We start from the raw sequence: 23,709 nt of genomic DNA, 5'->3' as shown, positions 1-23,709 counted from the left end.
TGTTCTTGAAAAATCCTTCAATTTTGTTCTTCATGTTCAAAGTTGTTTTGGTTGCTCTTTTGAATTTCCATAGGAATTCTACAATTGGCCTGCCAATTTCGTAAAAAAAAAAAAAAAAAAAAAAAAGTGTACTGGGATTTGGGGTAAGATTGTATTAAATCTACAGATTAATTAGGGAAAATGTGACATCTTCACAGTATTGAGTCCTCTCATGTAACAATGCATATCCTTTTAAAATTTCTGTCAGTACTGTTTTGTAGTTTTTCGGTGGACAATCTTGTCATAGGTCCTCCTAAGTATTGCGTTTTTGATGCTATTGGTTTCATTTCGATTTACAGTTTCTTCTGTTAGTGCAGTCGGTCCTGGAACAACATAGGGGTATGAGGATGCCAACCTCATGCAAAGTCTAAAACCTGGATAGAGTTCACGGTTGGCCCTCCATACCCACAGGTCTGCCTTTGCAGGTGCAACCAACTATGGATTATGCAGTAGGGTTCTATCCATAGAATATAAAAAATCCTCTTAGAGTGGACCCAAGGAGTTCAAACCCACGTCACTCAAGAGTCATCTGTACATAGAAATACAATTGATTTTTGTATACTGACCTGGTATTGTGCACCCCACTTAACTCACTTAAGGGTCTAGTACCTGCTTGGTAGATTTTTTTTTTTTTTTTTTTTGGTCTTTTGCTAGGGCCACACCTGTGTCACATGGAGGTTCCCAGGCTAGGGGTCCAATCGGAGCTGTAGCCACCAGCCTACGCCAGAGCCCCAGCAATGCAGGATCCGAGCCACATCTGTGACTTACACCACAGCTCTCGGCAACGCTGGATCATTAACCCACTGAGCGAGGCCAGGGATCGAACCCGCAACCTCATGGTTACCAGTAGGATTTGTTAACCACTGAGCCACAATGGGAACTCCCTGCTTGGGGGATTCTATTGTACCTTCTCCATGAACAATCAAGTCATCCGTGAACAAAGATGGTTTCTCCTTCCTGTACAATCTGGACGGCTTTGGTCTCAACTGTTGTACTCACAGGATTTCAATTTATAGAGGCAACAGTGATGACTCAGAGAGGCTGATTCCAGTAAAGAAGTTTTTACTACTTACATATCCCAAGGGGATGGGGCACACTACCGCTTATGGGGCTACATGGGGAAGCACCAGGGTCACTAAGGAGTCAGGAAGGACAAGGGCAAAGTAGAGGCCGCCTGTGTTTTCCTCAGGAAGATCAAGGCAGGGCAGGGGAAACAGCTCAGGATGGCTTAATTTGAAAAGTGCTCATGGACTTTGGGCTGTAGATGCTGCCCTCAGGGCCTGGTACTTGACCCGGGGTTCATTTTGGGTAGGGAAATATAGGGTTGGGAGTTAGAGAGAGGAGGTGGTTAGAGTATGGGCCCTAGATTTGTTGCTTTGCATATGAAAGGCATGCTCCCAGGAGAGCCCTTTGTTACCTCTGAGAACTGGTGAGTCCTGGGTGGGGCAGTCTCTCCCATCAGGCCAGAGCACCAAGAACTCAGAAAATAAAACAGAGGTAGTACAACTGGCCCTGTGATGAATGGGTGCCAAACAGATAAATGCAAAATCTAAGAAAGTACCCTTAGAATGCTTTCATTTCTTTGTCTTGCCTTATTGTATGAGCCAGAACCTTCCAGCATAATGAATGGAGGTCCTGGCCTTATCTCTCAGCTGGGGGTGGGGGGGATTGTGGGGACAGAAGGTGCCATGGAGGGGCAAGGGGCTGAGGCAGTGATGGATGTGGTCCATGAGGAAGGGAGAATGGAAGCTTGGGAGAAGGTGGAGAAGATCTAGGGAGCTGGTTCTCACAGCGTGGTGCATGGCTCACAGCTCTCACTCTGTCCAAGCTCCTGATCACATCACCACCCTTCCACCATGGCCACCTGCTGGGCTAGAGAGCAGCAGTTCCATTCTGCTCATGCTTATTTTATTTTATTTTTTTGGCTTTTTAGGGGCGCACCCGCAGCACATGGAGGTTCCCAAGCCAGGGGTCCAATTGGAGCTGTAGCTGCGGGCCTACACCACAGCCACAGCAACGCCAGATCCGAGCCACTTGTTACAACCTACACCACAGCTCATGGCAATGCTGGGTCCTTAACCCACTGAGCAAGGCCAGGGATTGAACCCACAACCTCACGGTTCCTACTCGGATTTGTTTCCATCTCACCACGACAGGAACTCCCTCAGCTCATGTTTTTTATTTATTTATTTTGTCTTTTTACCATTTCTTGGGCCGCTCCCGTGGCATATGGAGTTTCCCAGGCTAGGGGTCGAATCAGAGCTGTAGCTGCCAGCCTGTGCCACAGCCACAGCAACGTGGGATCCGAGCCACGTCTGCAACCTACACCACAGCTCACGGCAGTTAACCCACTGAGCAAGGGCAGGGATCGAACCCACAACCTCATGGTTCCTAGTCGGATTCGTTAACCACTGCGCCACGACGGGAACTCCTCTGCTCATGTTTAAATCACTGAAATCCAGGCCATCGTCCTCCAAGAAGCCTCCTCTGTGAGTACAGCCATAGCACCAGGCAGATTTCCAAGCCTTCCCATTCTTTCCAGGGGAAGGAAGAATGAACAAACCAGGAGACCACATGCCACCCCTGAGCAGAAACTACACTTCACAGTTCCTAGCCTCAGGGGGAGCTGGTCGGGTCCAGGGGCCTGAATATGACATGAAACGTGCCCCTTGTGTTTAGGGAGGCCTTCTGTGGAAGCAGCGGGGGCTACGGGCACTTGGACAGCAGGTGCTCTGAGAAGGTTACCCAGAGCTTGTTTCGTAAAAGTGCTGTGCTGCCCAAGAAAACGGGCGATGTTGCCCCAGGTGGGGTCCGGCCCCTCCTCTGGAGGCCAGGCAAGGAGACGTTCCAGGTCCCGAGCTAGTGGAGAGAGGCAGGAGAGGAACACCGATGTCACCACACACGCAGGGCAGGGGCCCCCGGAGGCCCTGCCAGGAAACAAGCAGGTCCCTTGCCCACGTGGCTGCCCTACTTGCCAGCTCTTACCCATTCGACCCAAGCATTTTTGCACAGCCCAAAGGACTCCACGATATTAAGGATCTGGCCTTCAGTTTCCTCAGGAGAAAATGGAGATAAAGATACATCCACCGCAGAAACCTGGAAAGCTGACAATGAGAAAATGGATGTTTGAAACCTGACTCAGATAAAAAGATTCCACGAAAATATGGAAACTCCCTTCTTGGGCCTGGGAGGACAGGTGAGAAAAGGTGAGGCTGAGAGGGCAGGGCGGTGGGCGGTGGGTGGGAGGCAGGGGAGGATGCCTGGCTGGCCATGGGAAAATCACGGGGAAAAAACTATTAGAATTGGGGGGAAAAAACTGAGAAAAGGCCAAAGGAAGTTGTCAGTGGACTTGCTTCCGCCTCTAGAAATGAGGCCACTTCTTCTGATGCAATTATGGCCTCCCCACCACCACCAGCACCTCCACCACTGCATGGTCCACTCAAGAAGCCAAGGCCAACCCCGGCTCGCAGCCAGCTCTGTGGAGCACCACAGGTCCCAGTCCCCCAACTTTCACCCCATCTACCACCAGTCACAGGCTGGCAGTGCCTCCATCACAGCCGGTCCCAGGGACCGTCACCAGGACAACACACAACTGCTCTGAGCCTTCATCCCCTCTGTCCAAAGAAGGCTCTGGATGAGCCAGGGTCTCAGCTGTGGATGAAATTCCCTGAGGAGCATTAATAAATACAGCCTCATGGGGCTCACTCCCCAGAGCTCTGCACTTAGAGGGGGAGGCCCAGAGATTCTGGGGTGCAACCAGCAGGAAGCATCCAGAAGAACCAGAAGGCTCTGTGGGCTCAGCAGCCTGGAGTTCGAGTCCTGGACCTGCCACTTCAGAGCCCAAGATGTGGCGACCACTTCTCTGAATAGAGAAGTGTGAGGACAGAGGGCCCTGCAGATCCAGTCTTGCATCTGGGGGTGGAGGCGTGGCCGCCAGAAGGCCCACTGGCTGGGGAGGTGGGCATGGGAGCCCAGCCCTGCAGGGAGCCAAGAAAATGCATGGACTCAAAACAAGGATCTTGCCTGATGGCCAAAAAAAAAAAGGGGGGGCCTGAAGACAGGTTCCTACGCAAGGAAGGGAGCGCACCTAAAATGGTACAAGCCAAAGGTGGGCCTCTGGTCAGGATGAAAGCCTGCTTTCACAGTACAAGCCAAGGGCAGGCCTCAGGTTACACGGCTCTCATTTTGATGTTGATGGGGAAGAATTGGGGCTTTTCTGGGAAAGCAATTTCCATGTTTGCACTGGAGAACATGGATTATTTCTCGGGTGACCTAATCTTTCCTGTTGTTTTATTTGTTATTCAGTTTTCCTCAGTCTTTCCTGGTTATTTGCTTATTATTCTTATTTTCCTGTGGTGATTTGTGATTTAACAAAGTTACAACAATAATATAATAAGAATTTCATCCTGAAGGACTTTCCCCTATTTAAATCCAACTTAGTTAAAACATAGTGTTTACCTATTAACTAGTTATATAGTAAACTTTAGAGTTAGGATTTTAATGAGGTTCATAAAAGTTAGACATATAGTATCCAAGAAACCTAGCTGTGATTTTTGTCCTTGATTTTAAAAGCTTTTAAGTGATAGCTAGTTTAGTTAAGTTGGTTTATATTTTCTTACACTGTCTCCCTGCCATAACCCTTTAAAGATAAGCACCAGTCTAAAAACAAGATTTGTGAATGCCAAATTCTTGCGTCTGTGAACTCTTCAAATTGTAAAGACTGGCTGGCCATGGGATGATTTGTACTGAGTCTCCTCCTTTCCACATGATGTATTGTACCTAACCGCCCTTAAATTGTACTCACTAAGTTTAGTTAAGGTAGAGATCTTAAAACATGATGTATTGTACCTAATTGCCCCCAAATTGTACCCACTAAGTTTAGTTAAGATAAAGATCTCAAAACATGATGTATAGCTGCTATACCATGCAATAGTTAACCAATGTACTTTTAACACTGTGATGTAATCTGTAGCAAAAAGCTGTCTATATAATCAACCACTTATGCCAATAAAATTTGAGCAGTCTAGCGCCGTGAAAGAAGGGACGAAGAGGCTGTCTCAATATGTACATTTTCGCCGACGCCATCCATCTCCAATTGGGAAAAAGTGTGCACTCCTGGCTGCCGGAGCTGGCCTCCGGCACATCCCCCCCTCCTAACCTCAGGGAGGGGGTGAGACTGCACAGAGGGAGCAGACCAGGGCGGGAGGGGGGCTGGCCGGCCTTGGTTCTGCCTGGGGACTGCAATGGGGGGACTTCAGGGGAGCCCCTGCCTGAAGGGAAAGGGACCGGGAGCAGACTGGGTGCCCCTAGGCCTGGGCTGGGGGCTGGGGCTCGGACCACCAGCAGCCCCCTCCTCCTCCTCTCTGAGGGGCAGGAGCTGGGCAGAGACTCATGGCTGCCAACCCCTCCCTCAAAGAGCCTGAGCTGGTCCTGCTGCCAGTCCTTCCCCTGGGAGGAGAGACACAGAGACTGACTCCTAAGGTGACGCCGAGGGGTGGCAGAAGCAGGGGGCTGAGGGGACAGAGGACACGCCCCTCAGTGGGAGGATGGGGGCTGAGAGCCCTGGGTCACGGCTCCCTTTGCACTGACCACAGGGAGGACCTTTTGAAATACAAGAAAAGAAGAAGCAAGACTGATAAAGGAAGTGACGGTCGCCATGGATGGGGGTAGGCGAGTTTGGGGAAGGCTGCCACCCCCCTCGGTCCTCTGAAGGAGTCCTGGTCCTCCCTCTCCTGGGGCCCACACTCTCCCTGGCGGCACCCCTAGAGGCCTCTCCTCCGCCTTGAGGGCTCTGCTTGACTTCTCATCCCCGGGAGGAGAGCAAGGCCATGGGGCTGCCCCTGCTGCTGCCCCTGCTGCTGCCGCTGCTGCTGCTGCTGCCACCGGCATCTCTGCAGGGTGGTGAGTGGCCAGAACTGCCCGGCTCTGCCCAGGACCTGGGGAGGGGCTGTGGCCAGCTGGCTGTGGAAGGGGTCCCCTGGGGAAGCCGGCCAGGCCTCCCACCCCCAACAAATAAAGAGCTGGTCCCACAGTGCTGGGGCCCCCAACCCCTCACCCACCTCCCTGCCCCAAGCCTGGAGAGGGGCACATCCAGGCCGGAGGGCCAGTCCTACCATCTGTCACACTAATGCCCCTGGTGCAGGTGCCAGATGGTCTGGGGTCACCTTCACTGTCTCTCCTGGTAGCTTCAGAGTCTCTCCCTCTCCCTCCTCTAGATCACTGGGCACAACTCAAAGCACGCTTTGACTATGGGATGAACCAGCCAACACAACTCTCAGCCCCTGAGGGTGGCTCCATCCGCATCCCCTTCTTCTTCTACTACTCCCAGGACTCAGGCAGCGTTTCCAATGTGATAATATCCTGGAGATGGAAACACTTCCATGGGGATTTCATCTACAAAACGACCCCCCGACTCATCCATAATAACTTCAAGAACCGGCTCCTCCTGAACTGGGAAGAGGGTATGAAGAACGGCTCCCTCCAGATCTCGAACCTGCGGAGGGAGGACGAGGGTTTGTACTTCTGCCAAGTGGAGATGATCACAGAGAAATACGGTGAACAGGAGTGGCAGTCCATCCAGGGGACCGAGCTCACGATCACACACAGTGAGTCCAGCTGTCCTGCCTGAGGCTCCTGGAGGCCACGGGTGCCTCAACCCCAGGCCTGGCCCCTCTTCCTGGCTCTTCTCAAAAACTCCTCTCCCTGCCCCTCCAGCTCCTCTCTAGGCCTCCGCCAACCTTCCCCTTTTCCCCTGCATCTTCCCCAAGCAGGGCTGCCTTCCTTGCCCAGCCCCCCCCCAGCCCCTCCAGATCCAGCCCCTCCCCCAGCCCCAGTCCCCAGCACCTTCCAGGCCCCCAGCTCTCCTCCCTCCTGCTGCCCCTGTCCTTGCCCCAGTCCTCCCAGTGGACAGGACACCTTCAGGATGCGGCTGCCTCCCCCGTCACGAGTTCCTATGTGGAGGCCCAGTTACCCCATGTCTGTGTCTCCCCCACAGCCCTGAGCTCAGCCTGGCACACAGAGTAGGTACCCACCAGTGGCCTGAGGAGCCCCATCTCCTGGCCACTCCCCATCACCTGCCTTCCCAACCTCCCCCCGCTCTGCCCCCCAGAACCGGCCCTCAGCGCTCCACTCCCAGCCCCCCTCTCCTCCCCATCTCCTCTTCCCCACCTCCGTCCTCTCTACCCTCCTTGCCTCTCACTCCCCCCACCTCTCCCTGGGTTGTTCTAGTCACACTGTCCCCCCCGTCCAGCCTGGCCTTGCTCCTCTGTCCTGGTCATGAAGCGGCAGCAGCAGCAGTAACGACAGCTCCCGCCGACTGCGCTCTGCGTCCCGGCTGGACAACAGGGGGCATCGCCCCAGCTAGCCTTCCCCACGACCCCCCAGTGACAGTCGGCACTGCTGCCACCCTCCTGTTACGGGAAGGGAAAGTGACGCCCGCAGAGCAAACTCCTACCCAAGGTCACTCCTGACCCCCCCCTTTAACCCCAGAGCCTCCTCTCTTAACCACTGACTGCTCAGCCTCACCTACTGACCTGATCAGCTTCTTATCTTAACTATTTTTAACCTGATAATGGATGTGTAGCATCAATAGATCTTCCTCTGTCACTCAGTGGGCTATCAGAACCTGAACCTCAGTTTATCTGTCTCCAGAGCAGGGGGCAGGGGGTTTCTCCCAGGCACAGGCAATAACCAGGTGTGTTTTCTCTTGATAAATTTCTTTGAAAATTAAAAATTGATTAAGTTGGTTTGATTTTTATAATCAATCACTCGTGCTGGCAAGTTTAAACAGCATCACGCTGGATTACTGCTCCTGGCCAGGAGAGACCCTCTCCCTGTCTCCTCCTTGGAAAACCCCTGCCCCGTCTTGGCCACCATGCTGGTTTTAGAGCAAAGAGACAGTGACTCACAACGTACGTGAAGCAAGACAGACGTGCATTAGTATTTCCTGCACCCCCTCCATATTTCCTTAAGTAACATTTTTTGGGCGACTCTGGTTCTCCTTAAATCCCTCCTCTTCCTTGCCTAATTCTTCCTTCCTTTTCTCATTTCTCTGTTTCAATCACATTTACTATGAGTTTTTCCATCAATAAGTTGTCAATTAATTGAGCATCTGTCTGTGTGTCATGTGGCGGTGAAAAGAGAAAAGGAGGGGAACAGAATCAGTGGAGAGAGGTGCTGGGGGTGCCGCTTTGTTCAGATGGAACCGGGAGGGCCTCTGGGACAGCTGCTCAAACAGGGTAAATGAGGAGAGTTTTGAGGGGATGCAGGGTACGGAAACCAGTCAGGGACAGGGAGACACCTGGAAGCAGCCACAAGCCTAAGGAGCAGGGGAAGAAGTAGGTCCTGGAGCCCAGAAAGGAGCCGTGGCCTCTGAGGAGAGAGAGTCCGCATGCCTGTGACAGCTAGTTTTATGTGTCCACTCAGTTGAGCTAAGGGACCCCCAGATCGCTGGTAAGACATTATTTCTGAGTAGGTCTGTGAGACTGTTTCCAGAAGAGATGAGCAGTAGGTGGGCACCGTCTGGTCCCTTGAGGGCCTGGACAGAACAATAATGGAGAGAAAGGGCACGGCTGCTCCCCCCTTGAGCTGGGATAGCCAGCCTCGCCTGGCCCAGACCTCAGCGCTCCTGGTTCTCAGGCTTTGGGAATAAGACAGGGATTTACACCCTGGCCCTCCTGGTTCTCGGATCTTTGGGTTTGGACTAGAACTACACCACCCACCTCCCCCCTGCAGATGCAGACGTTGAGACAGCTCAGCTCTCAGAGTCACGAGAGCCAATCCCTCACAAGAAAACCCTATTTCTCCATCTGTACATATGGTATTGGTTCTTGTTTCTCTGGAGAACCCTGACTAATACAACGCCCATCAAGGAAGCATGCAAGGGCTAGGCTCTGACCTGCATCTCCCTTCATCTCCGGCTGGTGACTCCCACTGGCCAGCAAAGCCAGAAAGCCCACAGCTGGACTCCACCAAGACCTGCCTCCACGGGCACAGAGCACGATGGAGAAGAGCTGGGAGGGGACCTGCAAAAGCCAGCAGAAAAGTCCAGCCGAGGCACAGATGTGTAGGAAGTGAGAGAAAGTTCTGAAAAAGAAGTCCCAGTCAAGAGGTAGCAGCAAGGGCCAAGGCCGTGAGGTGGGACAGGTGTGGCTGAGCAGAGGAAGAAACTCAGGTGACAGGAGGTGAGGGCAGGACAGGCAAGTCCAGTGTGGCTTTGACAGCCAAGGAGAGAACTTGCCCTCTGAGGATGATGGGGCTGGTGAGGCTTTCCTGCAGAGGAGCCCCGTCATGCGATTTATGTCCTAACTGTGTCCCTCTGGCTGTTGTGTGAAAAATAAGACCACACAGGTGAGCCAGGTCACAGCAGGCAGACCAGTGAGAGATGGTGCGGCTGGATGAGAGGTCACCAGAGGCTTGGTAATATTCTGAGGACAGGGCAGACAAGATGTGCACATGATGGGAGAAGGGCATCCTGAAGGAGAGGGTTCCACTTACTGAAAGGGGGAGATGGGGGAGGAACAGGTTTGGGAAGAAATCCAGAGTTCTGTTCAGGACGTCTTCCATCTGAGAGGTTACCAGACAGACAAAAGGAGGCGTGAGTAGGCAGTGACACATGACAGTCTGAGGGCTGGGGGAGAGCCGGCCAGATGTGTACCTTTGGCGGTTTTCTGCTTATCGCTGGTGGTTGATGCCATAGGAGCGGATAAGATTACCTGGGAAGTGAGTGTAGAGAGAGGAGGTCCCAGGACTGAACCCTGATGGTTACAGGTGGGAGGATGAGAAGGAATCAACAAAGAAGACTGAGAAGGAGCTGCTAGTGAGGCAGGACAAGAGCCAAGAGAGACAGTGGTCCAGATGCCATGTGAGCAGCCCCTCTCATGAAAGGGAGAGTATCAAACGCTGAGACATTGAGCAAGTTGAAGACAAGGGGTGTAAGAGACCCAAATCCTGGATTTCCGTAGTAAGAAATGACCAGGTACTACCTAAAGCAGCAGAATCACGGAACAGCAGGAAATGCCTGTGATCAAGAAATATGAGGTTAATGCCAAAGAAACAGCCAAAGGGCCTGAAAACAGTTGCCTCTGGGGAGTGAGAACGAAGTGAGGAGGCTTCTGAAAGGCTGCTTTTATAAGCTGTGTGGAATTCGATACTTCTTTGAATCTGTGCCCATACAACTCATCTAAAAACACATGCTATGTTTTAAAAATAATAAAGGTATAGGAAATACATTCTTGCACATAGTCCAAAAAATGGTCAAAAATGCAGATGGGAGTCAGATGAAAAGTTCACTCCTCTCTCTCCACTTTATCTCTCAGCCACCATCTCTTTCTGCAAAAACGTTCTCTTTACAGATACAGATGTAGATACAGATATCCAGACACAGATCACATAAAATCAAACTGCATACTTTTTTGTTCCTCAAATTGCTATTTTTACTTCCTAAACTTCAACTGTCTTTCCCCTTCAGGACACACATATCTATGCCTTTCTTTTTAAATGACAGCATGGTCTCCCACTGTAACAATGTATCATAGTCTATTTCATCAGTCTCCTTTTTAAAAAATATTTAGGTTGTTGCCACATCACAAAGCTGCAGAGAGCACAGTTAAATATTAAATTCAAAGGCACTGGGGAGTCCCCACTGTCGTGGTTCAGTGGTTAACCAGCCTGACTAGGAACCATGAGGTTGCGGGTTCGAACCCTGGCCTTGCTCAGTGGGTTAAGGATTTGGCGTTGCCATGATCTGTGGTGTAGGTCACAGGTGCAGCTCGGATCTGGCGTTGAGGTGGCTCTGGCATAGGCTGGTGGCTGCAGCTCTGATTGGACCCCTAGCCTGGGACCTTCCATATGCCCCAGGAGCAGGCCTAGAAAAGGGAAAAAGACCAAAAACAAAGAAACAAACAAAAAAAAGGCACTGGCACTGGCCTTTGAATATAGGGGCCAGTATTTCCTAGCACAGAAATCACTGGGTCAAAGGGCAGGGATGACTTTTTTAACTTTTGATAGATATTCCCAAATGCATCCCCCAAGTTGTGCCAACTTATGCTTCCCTTGTGCCAACACTGGGTATTTTCCTCCACTCAGATCATAGAAAGAAACAGACTTTTGTTGTTTTAATCTTCATTTCTAAAAATTATGAACAGATATTAGCATCCGAGTTATGTCATCACTTTATGAAATGAATCAGATTTGCAGTGTTTTTTGTATATTTCTCTTCTAAAATCTTCTGAGAATTACTTGTTCCTTAAATTTTTACAAGAATTTATCTTTAACTACCCTGAGCTTAGGCTCTTTATGAAAGGTATTTCTTTAAAATAATGTTCTCACTTCTCAGTCTACCTATCGGTTAAAGTTTACAATGTCTTAAATCCATTAAAAAATTTTTTTCTTAGTATCAGAAAATCATCCATTTCACAGAGGTTTTTAAGTTTAGCAACGTGTTATTGAGCACACACTCCCGATTTCAACAGACTCTTTATCCTTGTTAGGTTTATAAGAACTTTGCTTTCTTGCTTGTTTGGTTTTTTCTATAAATAACCACTTCCTGCATTTATTATTCCTTCTGCTTTTTCATTTCTAAAAAACTTATTCCTACACAGGATTTCAATACTTTCAAACTATGGGTTTATTTAAAGCTGGTTCCTCTCTGTTTGGCCTTTTTTTTTTTTTGGAAATTCACTATTTCATTCATTTAAAAAATTTCTTCCCATTTTAAATAATAAAAGCATTTAATACTATGAATTTAGCTTAGAGTGTATCTTCAGTCAAATTCCACAAGTTTTTTTTTACACGCAATGCACCTGTTTTCTTTTTTCTTTTTTTGGCTTTTTAGGGCTACACCCACAGCATTTGGAAGTTCCCAGGCTAGCGGTCGAATCAGAGTTACAACTGCTGGCCTATGCCACAGCCTCAGCAACGCAGGATCTGAGCCATGTCTGTGACCTACACCACAGCTACAGCAATGCCGGATCCTTAACCCACTAAGCAAGGCCAGAGATTGAACCCACATCCTCATGGATACTAGTTGGGTTGGTTACCACTGAGCCACGACAGGAACTCCTTGTTTTATTTTCCAAATAGCATATTATTATATACATTTCTCTGACTAAGAATTTAAAATGTTTATCTGATTGAGAGATAATAATTCACAATTACTAATTTCTAGTAAGAATGGACAGAATTTGGTCCACACTAAACCTGAGGATTTTATTGGAGTTGGTTTTTCGGTATGTGGCTTAGCATTAAGTCAATTTTTTAATGATGCCTTAAACATCTACAAAGATAATTTTTCTTGCAGGACATAAAGTTCAATATATAGTCATTTAACCTTAGTAATATACTTGCAACTTATACTAGGTGCTTCACAAATGTCTTCTCACTTACTAAAACAATCACGTAGAATAGCTGCAGCTGGCACTGGGCCCACCTGGAATGCAGGAACAGGCTGTGCACCAGGACTTTTATGGAAACTTGCTGCTGGAGACGGTGGCAGCTGCCAGAGGGTTCGCAGTGGATGGAGCGGTGGCAGCCAGAGCAGCAGGCCCACCCCTGCCCACACACCGGCGCCCGATGCACGCAGCCTCCCCTCACGCACTCCGGACCTCCGTCACCACCTCAGGGCGGGTGCAAAAAATTACAAAGCTTCATAATCACCCCAAGGCCACAGAGAGCAAATATGAATGTTATTTCCCAAAAGGCTGAGTGAGATTAAAGAAATGCCTGCTTCTGACAATGAGGAACAGGTATCTTCTAAAGTAGAAAAGGCTTATGTCCCAAGGCTAACAGGAACTGTTAAAGGTAAATTTGCTGAAATGGAGAAACAAAGACAGGAGAAACGAAGAGAATGGAGGAGAAAGGAAAAGGCAGAATTGAGCAGGATGTGTTAGAAAAGAGGAAGACTCAACATGAATTAGCAAAAAGGACCAAGCTGAACGATACGGAACTGATTCAGCACCAGAGGAAGGAGATGATTCACTACTCCTAACAGTGGTACCTGTCAAGTCACACAAAACATCTGTAAAAACAAAAAGGAATTTCCAAGATCTAGAAAGAGAGCTAGAAGAAAAGGAAAAGGTCAATATGAAGAAGATAAAAGAATAATATACGAAGAACAACACTGATCTCTCAAAGAAGCCAAGTCTCTTTCACTGGTCATGGATGAAGAACTGGAATATGAGGCAAAAAAAAAAAAAAAAAAAAAAAGAATCGTTTTCTCCTGGAAAATTGAAAATGACTTTGAAGAATCAGAAAGACAAAGATAAGAAAACCGAAGGAAGCAAGCTGAGGAGGAAGCAAGAAAACCTTTAGAAGAGAGGTGTGCTTTTGAAGAAGCAGGGAGGCAAATGGTAAATGAAGAGGAAGAAAACCAAGACACAGAAAACATTTTCAAAGGGTACCACAATGGTACACTCAGACTCCGTTCTGAAGAAATAGACAAAGGAGGGAAAATGAAAAAAGGAAAGCAGAAGAAGAAGCCAAAAGCAGAACAGAGGAAGAAAAGAAGGCATTTGCTGAAGCAAGGAGAAGCAGGGGAGTAGATGATGACTCCCCAGAGATAGAAAACATTATCTCTCAAGAACCTCTTACACCGGGAAACCTGGAAATTAATTTTGACGAACTATTAAAACAAAAATGGGGAGCTCCCATCATGGCGCAGTGTAAATGAATCCGACTAGAAACCATGAGGTTTTGGGTTCGGATTCCTGGCCTTGCTCAATGGGTTAAGGATCTGGTGTTGCCATGAACTGTGCTGTAGGTCAAAGACGTGGCTTGGATCCTGTGTTGCTGTGGCTGTGGCGTTGGCCAGCAGCCTAGCTCCAATTTGACCCCTAGCCTGGGAACCTCTATATGCTGTGGGTGCGGCCCTAAAAAGAAAAAAAAAAGAAAAAAAAGCAAGTAGAAAGAAGTTGAACAGAGTAGGAACAGAAGCATAAACTAGTGATGGAAAAACAGGAGTATGAACAACTGAGGCAAGAAATAGGTGAGAAAAGAGGAAGAAAATGAAACTTATGAACTGAGCAGGGAATATGAAGAATTAAAAAGGAGTGGCTCTATTCAATCTAAAAATCTAAAAAGCAAGTTTGAAAAAACTGAAACCATTGTCTGAAAAAGAAATACAGCAATAGAAGAACAAGCAAGAAGAGTGACTGACCTTGAAATTAAAAAATGAGAAGCAGTGGAGTTCCCAGTGTGGCTCAGCTGTAACAAACCCGACTAGTATCCATGAGGTTGCAGGTTCAATCCCTGATCTCGCTCAGTGGGTTAAGGATCCGGCATTGTTGCCAAGAGCTTTGGTATAGGTTGAGACTGAGCTCAGATCTTGTGTGGTAGACACAGCTCTGACTCAACCCCTAGCCTGGGTAATTCCATATGTCGCAGTTGCGGCCTTAAAAAAGAAAGAAAGCGGGGGAGGGGGCGGAGCAGAAAACTTTCAAAACCAAGATGTTGCTATTTCAAGATGAAGATGTTGCTATTAAGCCTGAAAAAAAAAAAAAAAGTGAGGCTCCATTTACTCATAAAGTGAGGATGACAGCTGGACTTGAATGAATGGCTAAGGCAAGAAAGAAGAACAAAGAAGGATTGAAGAGCAAACGTTACTATGCATGCAGTTTGAACAAAAGGAAACTGCTGCAGCACTACAAAAGAAAAGAGGAGGAAGAAGAGGGTAGCACCATGAATGGCTCCACTACCGAAGATGACGAAGATGACGAGCAAACCAGAGGAGGAACTCTGTGGCTTAAGAAATCTCTAAAACACACAAGGACTGTAGACAGTGAGCCAGTGAGATTTACTGTTAAAGTAACAGGAAAACCCAAACCAGAAATTCCTTGCTGCTTTGAAGGAGAGACAGTACAGGATGGAGAGGTTTATTGAAAGAGAAACTTACTGCCTCTATTTACCAGAAACTGTCCCAGAAGGAGGAGATTAAATACGCAAAGCAGTGAACAATAAAGGCTCTGCAGCTGATACCTGTATTCCTACCACTGAAAGTAAGAATTAATCACTCTTTTAATCTGGAACTTTTATTCTATTAAAAAAATTTTTTTTCCTTTAAAAAAATCACTTTTCTTCTCTTTTTTAGTTGATGACTACTAGGTCCCTGTCTCTGTCCCTGAAATGAACTCCCCCTCTCCCTCTCTCCAACTTTCTCACTACATCCATCTTTTCTGTGGCAGAGCCAAAAAAAAAAAAAAAAAAAAAAACAAAAGTGCCACTAGGTTGATTTCTTATTCCATTCCCTAACAGTCTTCGAAACAAACGCTCATGTGATTACCAAAGTCTTCCTTTTCAAATGAACACCAGATTCATCACCATATTATGCAGAAGTTAATGTGTAATTTAATGGGGCAAAGTGGGAAATTCACTCAGTTATTCTATTAGAGCCTGTTACAAAGGCTATCTATTTCCCATGTTTACAGCAATTGTTTTTTAAAAAAACCACAGACATATTATTTTGAGTGAAAGAAGACCATTTATGAACTATTCACACCTAAAATTAGTTTAAGAGAGCTGAGACTTAATGAATTTAGAACCTATCAATTTCAGTGGGTTTTTTTTTCTCAGTACTATATCATTTTGGTTGCTGCAGTTTCAAAGTCTTTCGGAAGCAGAGACATGAGGGAGTAGGGGTATCATTTCTCCCTCTGTGTGGAGGGAAAAAAGTTAAAAGACGTTTAAGAAACAACTACCAGAGTAAATCTGATGGAAACCACTGCCTATTACCCTTTTATTTTTTTGTCTTTTTTAGGGCCACACCAGTAGCATATGGAGGTTCCCAGGTCAGGGGTCGAATCGGAGCTGTAGTGGCCGGCCCACAGCAACACAGGATCTGAGCCACATCTGTGACCTACACCACAGCTCACCGCAACGCGGGATCCTTAACCCACTGAGTGAGGCCAGGGATTGAACCTGCATCCTCATGGATGCTAGTCGAGTTTGTTAACCACTGAGCCATGACGGGAACTCCCCCGGCCTGTTACATACAGAGTTCTGAGTGCTAAGAATATTAAACATGTACTTTTCAAATGTTCATCATATTTAAGGTTATAAAGCACAAATTTATGTTGTGACCTTGTCTGAACAAACTATATTTTAATGAGGAAACTTTGTATTAATAGTTCATGCAAGAGAAAATACTTCCAACATAATCAAAGATTTCAAGATCCAAGCGAATTAGATTTAGAGAAAATGGCACAATCTTAAATTTTAAGTTTTTAAAGTCAGTTTGTAAATAATGAACTACATGTTCTGTTATCGAGGTGTTTTATATTTTAATTTTCTGGGAAATCAATTTTATCTTACAATGTAAACCCATAATAAAGTAACTTCTGTATTTTGAAAAAAACATATAGGAATTCCCATCGTGGCGCAGTGGTTAACGAATCCGACTAGGAATCATGAGGTTGTGGGTTCAATCCCTGGCCTTGCTCAGTGGGTTGGGGATCTGGCGTTGCTGTGAGCTGTGATGTGGGTTGCAGATGCAGCTCGGATCCCGTGTTGCTATGGCTCTGGCGGTGGCCGGTGGCTACAGCTCCGATTCAACCCCTAGCCTGGGAACCTCCATATGCCATGGAAGCGGCCCAAGAAATGGCAAAAGGATAAATAAATAAATAAATAAAACATGTAAAGGACAAACACTATTTGAAGCCACTGCTATGAGGTACCTAGGGAAGTCAAATTTTTAAGTTTCAGAAAGAATGGTGGCTTCCAGGGGCTTGGGAAGGGGAACGGGGAGTTAGTGTTTAATGAGGATAGAATTTCAGTTTGGAAAGATGAAAAAGTTCTGAAGATGGGACGGTGGTGATGGCTGCACAATAATGTGAATGCACGTCATGTCACTGAACTATACACGTAAATGTGATTAAAATGGTAAATTTTATCTTATGCATATTTTACAATTAAAATTGTTTTTTGATTCTGTGATGGCTGCTCCCTATTTGTAGGTGATGAAATGAGGTTCTGAGGTCACAGCGCTGGCTAGTGGTAGAGTCAGGATTTTTTTTTTTTTTTTGTCTTTTTGCTATTTCTTGGGCCGCTCCTGTGGCATATGGAGTTTCCCAGGCTAGGGGTCTAATGGGAGCTGTAGCCACCAGCCTACGCCAGAGCCACAGCAACGCAGGATACGAGCCGCGTCTGTGACCTACACCACACCTCACGGCAACGCCAGATCCTTAACCCACTGAGCAAGGGCGGGGATCGAACCCACAACCTCATGGTTCCTAGTCAGATTCGTTAACCACTGCGCCACGACGGGAACTCCTAGAGTCAGGATTTAAACAGAGTGAGGTAGATCCCAAGCTTCCAGCATTTCTCCTTGTGGGAAAGCCTCAGAGACTTGCTCCCCTCCAAACTAGCAAACAGCTGTCACACCCAGATACCTCCAGTCTTTAAATGGATAATTTTATTATTTCTCATGTCTTCCCAGACCAGACAACCATCCTGGGCTCCACCACCACTGCTGCCGCCACAGCTGGCCTCGGGACCTCAGAGGACCAAAGGCATTCCCCGAGTACGGAAGCTGCAGTGGGGATAGCAGCCAATGAGCTTATAATAGCAATTGCGGGACTGATTTTGTGCCTCTGATGGAAGAAGAGGAAAGGTAAGTGGTCCAGGACCCCTAATCTCTCCCTGAGATTCCCAGCTGGGAGTTGCTCAGAACCTACATGCCTCAGAATGAATCAGGTGCACTTAAATAAAAATGCAGATCCCTGCTGGGCTTAAGGTCTGGGCTTGGGAACCTGCATTTTGGTTCATGGGAAGGGCAGGGTCTGCGCCCTGGAAAAAGGCAGGAGAGAGCAGAAGGGAATAGGAAGTTGGAAACACTCAAAGAACACTGGTTGGGTGCCCATTTTCCAGAGCCTGGCTTATAACTGGAGGTACAAAAGTATGTAAAGCACTGCTTTATTCCTGCTTTCAGGAAACTCAGAGGGAGACCGGGGGTAGGGTGGGAGTAGGGGGACAACTGCCTCAAGGGCTGACTGACTCGCTTGGAAAGAGATACAGTAGGCTGGGAGGAAGGAAGGATAATCCAGGAGGACTTCGAGAGGAACAGACATCTGCAGAAACTCTCAAAGGATGAAAAAGAATTAGCCAGGTTGTATGGGTGGCATAGAAGTCACTGTCCTTCAACAGGAAGGACACCATTCTGGGAACTTTGAGTAACTTATTGCTGTGTCGGAGGCAGGAGATGACAGAAGAGCTTGTGAATCACATCTGAAAGCCTCTGCTCCCAGAGGCAACGCGAAGAAGCAAAGTGGCAAACTTGGCTTGGCCTTGCAGATATATGCCAGTCAGCGATGCAGGGGCCAAAGATGAGCCAGGCTGGAGTCAGTCTAAAATGGTTCTTTTAGCTCTGCAGGGCAAAAACTACAGGGCTTGTCTCCTGAGAGAGAGGATGAGGGTTAAAAGAGGAAGAGAAAATGTGACAAAGGCACTGAGGAAATACAAAATGGTATTTGACGATCAACACGAATGAGAAGCCATAGAACTGTAAAGGCATTATTCACGTGGTTATGTTTTTTCCCAGCAGTATTCCACCATGCAGGTTTAGAAACCTTTAGAAATTGTTTGTCGGAGGTTGTATTCAGCTGCTAGCATCAGAAGGTAACAGTGTGGTAAACAACACAGAGGGCTTTTCCTTCCTCACCGAAAAGGATCCGGACAGAGTTCTCATGTGGCTCAGCAGGTTAAGGACCCAGCATTGGCACTGCAGTGGCCTGGGTTCCTTCTCTGGCTCAGGAACATCCACATGTTGTGGGTATGGCCCAAAAAACTTAAAAATAAAAGGACTGGAGCCAGACAGCAGAGGCCACTTAAGCACGCAGGCTCCTACCTTTCTGCTCACTGGGCCAGATACCGGCTTCTACCCTGAAGGTTGCCCCACGGCTCAAAAAAGCTGCTGGGACTCCCGCTGTTATTTGAGAATCTAAGTGGGGAAATGGAAGAAGGAGGCATGGTCAAAAAGACTATGCCCCAGCTGTCTGTCCTGTTCAACAGCCTCTCTCCAATCCTACCCACAACTTCACCTTACTTCTTACTGGCTAGATTCAGTCATAGGTCCCACATCACCCTACAGAGGGGCACTCTGACATTCCCAGTCAAGTCAAGGTTCCGCAACTGGAAAAGAAGTGAATGGGTATTGGGTAAGCAAAGCGCATTCCCATCCAGGACTGGAGATGCGTCAAGTAAGTGTGACAGAAGGACAGGGGAACACAGAAGGTCAAGGAGCCAGTGAGAGGGCCCAGATGGAGAGTAGAGGGCTCAGCAGGGAGTGTGGATCATCTGAAAGAAAGTAGATCCTCAAGGGACAAGAGTTCAGTGAGGTCAAAGCACAGCTACAGAGGGATGGTGACAAAAATCAGCTGGAAGGAAAGACAGTGGAGCCTAAAAATGATGCTAGTATTTACTAAGTCAGAGTTCTCAGGCTCGGTGATTTTTTTTTTTAAGCCTAATTGTGGAGTGGAGGTCTCTGGAGTTGGCAGGGTGGGGAGACAGGAGAGTCCAGTGTGTTCAGAGGGTCATGCCCATGAATGATGCGATCTCCCAGGGTGGTGCTGACTGGTGGAGAAGAGGTGTGTGAACCAGGGGCCAAACCTTTGGGAAATGCTGCGGAGACTTGAGAAGGATGTAGAGGGAGAGGGCTGCGGGGAGACAGCACAGGTTTCAAAGGGTACAGAGGAATGGGCTGCAGGGCCAACACGGATTCCAGCCAAGAGGATCACAAAATGGATAAGCACAACAGCCGCCACTCAGAAGGGCAGCCAAAGAAGCTGGCTTATGAGGACAGGAGGGAGCAGTGGTGCCTGTGACAAGGGGGCAGGGGCAGGTCTCAGCAGAGGAAGGACCAGGTTGGGGGATGCCCTGGACTCCAAGGAAGGGAGAGGAAGCAACGGGAAAGCTCAGGAGAGAGCAGGTGAAGGGGCTCAGGGTGCAGGGAGGGCTGCTCTCCCGATTGCTGCCAAGGACAAGGCAGGACAGGTATGGGTGGCCTTAGGGTGCCAGCTGGGTCCGGCTCTGAGTCCCAGGTCCTTCCCAGGTGGGTTTCAGCAGCTCTGGTCCCTCCAAGGATGGACTCAGAGTGGGACGGGGCAGGGCAGGCAGGGAGGGCACAGGCCTCCGTGGATGGCACACTGACAGGCTGTCCGTCCCCCTGCAGGTCTGCAGACTAAAGCCAGAACCCCCGCCAGGTGAGCACTTGTCCTCCAAGGGGTGGGGGCGGGGGGTCTGATTTCGGGAGCCTCTCGCAGCCGCTGCCCTCCTGGCCACTCCATCCCCTGACCGGCCAGGCCCTCCCCTTCCTGAGCTGCCACCTCCTTAAGAAATCAAGAGCAGGAGTTCCCGTCGTGGCGCAGTGGTTAACAAATCCGACTAGGAACCATGAGGTTGCGGGTTCGGTCCCTGCCCCTTACTCAGTGGGTTAACGATCCGGCGTTGCCGTGAGTTGTGGTGTAGGTTGCAGACGGGGCTCGGATCCCACGTTGCTGTGGCTCTGGCGTAGGGCGGTGGCTGTGGTAGGGCGGTGGCTGTGGCTCCGATTCAACCCCTAGCCTGGGAACCTCCATATGCCGCGGGAGCGGCCCAAGAAATAGCAACAACAACAACAACAGACCAAAAGACAAAAAAGAAAAAAAAAAAAAAAAGAAATCAAGAGCAGTGGGCCAGCACTGTCACTGGTGCTGTCCCGGAATGGCTCCCCTTGTCCTCCTCTGGTCCCCGTTTCTCAGCTTTCCTCCCTTTCCATCCTGGTTCTCTCAGCCTTGAACGTCACCCCGCCTGGACACACCACTTCCACTCCTCCCACTCTGGTTCCTCCCTCCTGCACCTCTTCTAACCTGTCCTTTCCCCCTGTGTCGTGGCAAAGGGCCCCTTCCTTTCCCGAGCACGCGCCCTCCTCGCCCACCCGCCCTTCTCCTCTCTGCCCCCGCCCTCCACCTCCACTCTCTTCCTTCTCACAGCCCCTCCCTCCTCCTCTCCCTCCTGACTCTTGCCAGCTGCCCTCCTCCCAGGATGCTGCCTCCTCCAGGGACCCTGGCCTGAGCACCGCCCACAGACCCGGATTAGCTTCCTGGGTTTCATCCTCCACTTGGAACCGAGGCGCTGCAGCAGAGAGGACAGCAGCTCCCCCCACCCCATTTCTCCTCCCTGTGCCCCTCAGATAAAGCCATTTCCCTAGAACAATCCACCTTCAGTCAGCTCACAGGGACGGGGCTACACCGCAAATGGCCCCTCAACCCCGGCCTCAAACCTCTGCCCTCATCTTCTCAGTCAGTCCAGGAGGTCACAGAGCCCCCCACAAGGAGAACCAGCCCCAGGTGGGTGTGAACTCTGTCCTGCCCAGCCTCTAACCCATCGCCCACCCTCCTGTTCCCATGCAGAGGATCCTTCCAGAATCTGGAGGAGAAATACGAGAACATTGGGAACAAAGGTAAGTCCCGCCACCATGGTTCCTGCTCTCCACCTGGGCCTTCCTTCCTCCCCACACCCCCTCCCCACACACCTGCCCTCAGCATCCTCCTCTCTCCCCTGCCTCACCCACCTTCCCCCAGACGACCTCACCCCTGGAACCCCCTGCCCATTTCTCTACCCTGCCTGCCAGCCCACCTGACCTGGAGCTTCTTGACTGGTTTTAGAGCAACAGACAGACCCCAAGGAGTGTCATAAGAGAAGCAGCTCAGACCTGGCCTGAAATATTACAGGGAAGTTTGGAGAAGGTGGGGTGGAAGGAACAGAGGGACTGTGGTGTGGGCAGGGCACTCAGCATAGGATCCCTGCTCTGAGAGTGGACAGCCCCCACCCCCCGTCTAACCCCCTTCCCTCTCCATTCTCACCCAGAATGATGGCATCCTCTATGCCTCCCTCACCCTCCACAACCTGCCCTCACCGGCCGCACCTCCGTGCCCTCCCGCCCACGGGGGCCCCCAGGAAGAGACCCTGTTCTCTGCCCTGAAGACCTAAGGACTGGGACGAGTGATGACCTCCTTAGGGTCAGCCGTGCACGGGGATCTCACTTCCCCATAATCACAGCCACACACAGACCGCTCCGAAGCCAGCAGGTGCCGAAGGCCACCGAGGACCTGAGCACCTACCTGCTCCAATTCCTCTTCGACTGCCCAGCCCTTGACCACATGAATAAAAGTACCTGTGCGATTTGCCCGACTGCATCTAAGGAGAAAGTGGTGTCACCCATAACTTCTGTCCCTCTGTCCAAAAAGGAACCATAATATACAGCTCACACCCAGACCCCTGCCCTTGTATGTCTGCTCAGTGACTGCTCAGGCCAGGGACCAGTACGTCCCCAGCACTAGTAGCCCGTCTGGGACCCACATCTGCCCTCCTGATCTGACCATTCTACTTCCCTTATGATAACAACCAGCATGTACTGTGTTTTACAAGCATCGGCCCACGTAAGCATCATCGACAGCCTCATATGGTACTGGATGTGCCCTTGGAGGCAGGATAACAAGAACCTGAACAGGTACAGGGCCTTTCCCAAGGCCACGCAGCTAGTAAGTGGCTGAGCCAGGATGGGACCCCAGAGCCGCCCTCTCAATGTCCTTCTCCCGGGACTCGGGTGTCATCACCTTCCCAGGTCCCCATACTGACAGGCCTCCCATTAGAAAGCGAGGTGGGCTACAGTGACACGGAGGAGGACGGGAAGAAGCCAAGAGAAAGCATGTGGTTAGAGGTGAACCCAACCCACTAATCCAGGCTTATTATGTATATAATTGTATCTATCATGTATATATCATGCATTGCATATATATATATATATATATATATACACATTATATACATCAACTAGTAACCTGGTTTATTTTATGTTATTGGTCTTTTTGCCATTTCTAGGGCCGCTCCCTTGGCATATGGAGGTTCCCAGGCCAAGGGTCGAATCAGAGCTTAGCCACCGGCCTACACCACAGCCACAGCAACTCAGGATCCGAGCCACTTCTGCGACCTATACCACAGCTCACAGCCAGGTCCTTAACCCACTGAGCAAGGCCAGGGATCGAACCCGCAACCTCATGGTTCCTAGTCGGATTCGTTAACCACTGAGCCACGACGGGAACTCCAGGCACCTGGTTTATTAACACATCAACTGGACAACTCTGCCTTTCGCCATTTAACCTCATTGTGAACGAACAACCCCAACACTTCTCAGGTTCTCGGGGACCCTGGGAGAGCCGGCCCTCCTGCTTCCGGGGAAGGGGTGAGAGCGCAGGGAGGAGGTACGAGCACACCGCTATTCCTCAAAGAAGGCCATGACAGCTCCCCTGCGGCGTCTCTGTGCTGCAGCTCCTCCCTCGGCTCCGGCTCTTTTCCAACATCCTCCATGAGCTGCTCCAGGTCCAGGTCCCTGGAGGCTTCATCGTCAGAGGGGACACTTCCAGCCCCCAGAGGCCGTGCCTCCTGGGGTTCAGGCCCCTCTTTCCCCACCACGGGACAGGCCCCACAAGGAGCTGGTGGAGTCAGCCCCTCAGGCGCTATTCTACCTTCTTTTTCCTCAGACGAGCTGCTTAGTGAGACCTTGCTTTGGGGAGCTTTGAAGTTTTTCTTAGGGCCTAACTGAAAACGTGACAAAACTAAGAGTTCTTACGTTCTACAAGTCAAACTCCTGATTTTCTCATCCCAAAACAATCTCTGAAAAAGATGACATTTTTCACGGGCAGTTCC

At 49.4% G+C, this 23,709-nt stretch overlaps 1 protein-coding gene and 1 pseudogene across 7 annotated transcripts; both read left to right on the top strand.

The window, feature by feature from the left end:
* Positions 5,680–22,278, top strand: LOC100514951 (paired immunoglobulin-like type 2 receptor beta). 7 transcript variants are annotated; one of them, XR_002342277.1, is made up of 6 exons: positions 5,680–5,940; positions 6,255–6,644; positions 17,465–17,638; positions 21,414–21,463; positions 21,669–21,749; positions 21,871–22,278. XR_002342277.1 is itself a non-coding variant. In XM_021086211.1 (5 exons), exons 1-3 carry the CDS (start codon positions 5,868–5,870, stop codon positions 17,620–17,622), a joined length of 621 nt encoding a protein of 206 aa, XP_020941870.1. In that variant the 5' UTR covers positions 5,680–5,867; the 3' UTR covers positions 17,623–17,638; positions 20,195–20,225; positions 21,871–22,278. The 7 variants fall into 7 exon arrangements, 3 of the variants coding, with proteins under 3 accessions (XP_020941870.1, XP_020941871.1, XP_020941872.1); XR_002342279.1 differs by having other exon boundaries at positions 21,635–21,749; XR_002342276.1 differs by lacking the exon at positions 21,669–21,749 and adding an exon at positions 20,195–20,225.
* LOC100627617 lies at positions 12,057–15,247 on the top strand (annotated as a pseudogene).

Source organism: Sus scrofa, chromosome 3 (assembly GCF_000003025.6).
Source record: "Sus scrofa isolate TJ Tabasco breed Duroc chromosome 3, Sscrofa11.1, whole genome shotgun sequence".
In the NCBI taxonomy this organism is placed as follows: Eukaryota; Metazoa; Chordata; class Mammalia; order Artiodactyla; family Suidae; genus Sus; species Sus scrofa.
The sequence above is the reverse complement of the archived record's forward strand: the minus strand, read 5'-3'. Positions and strand labels throughout refer to the sequence as shown.

Coding starts and splice junctions, on each gene's coding strand:
- LOC100514951 (XM_021086213.1), top strand. CDS start 5,868: ATGGGGCTGCCCCTGCTGCTGCCCCTGCTGCTGCCGCTGCTGCTGCTG. Junction 5,941..6,254: donor ACCGGCATCTCTGCAGGGTG/GTGAGTGGCCAG, acceptor TCCCTCCTCTAG/ATCACTGGGCACAACTCAAA. Junction 6,645..17,464: donor CGAGCTCACGATCACACACA/GTGAGTCCAGCT, acceptor ATGTCTTCCCAG/ACCAGACAACCATCCTGGGC.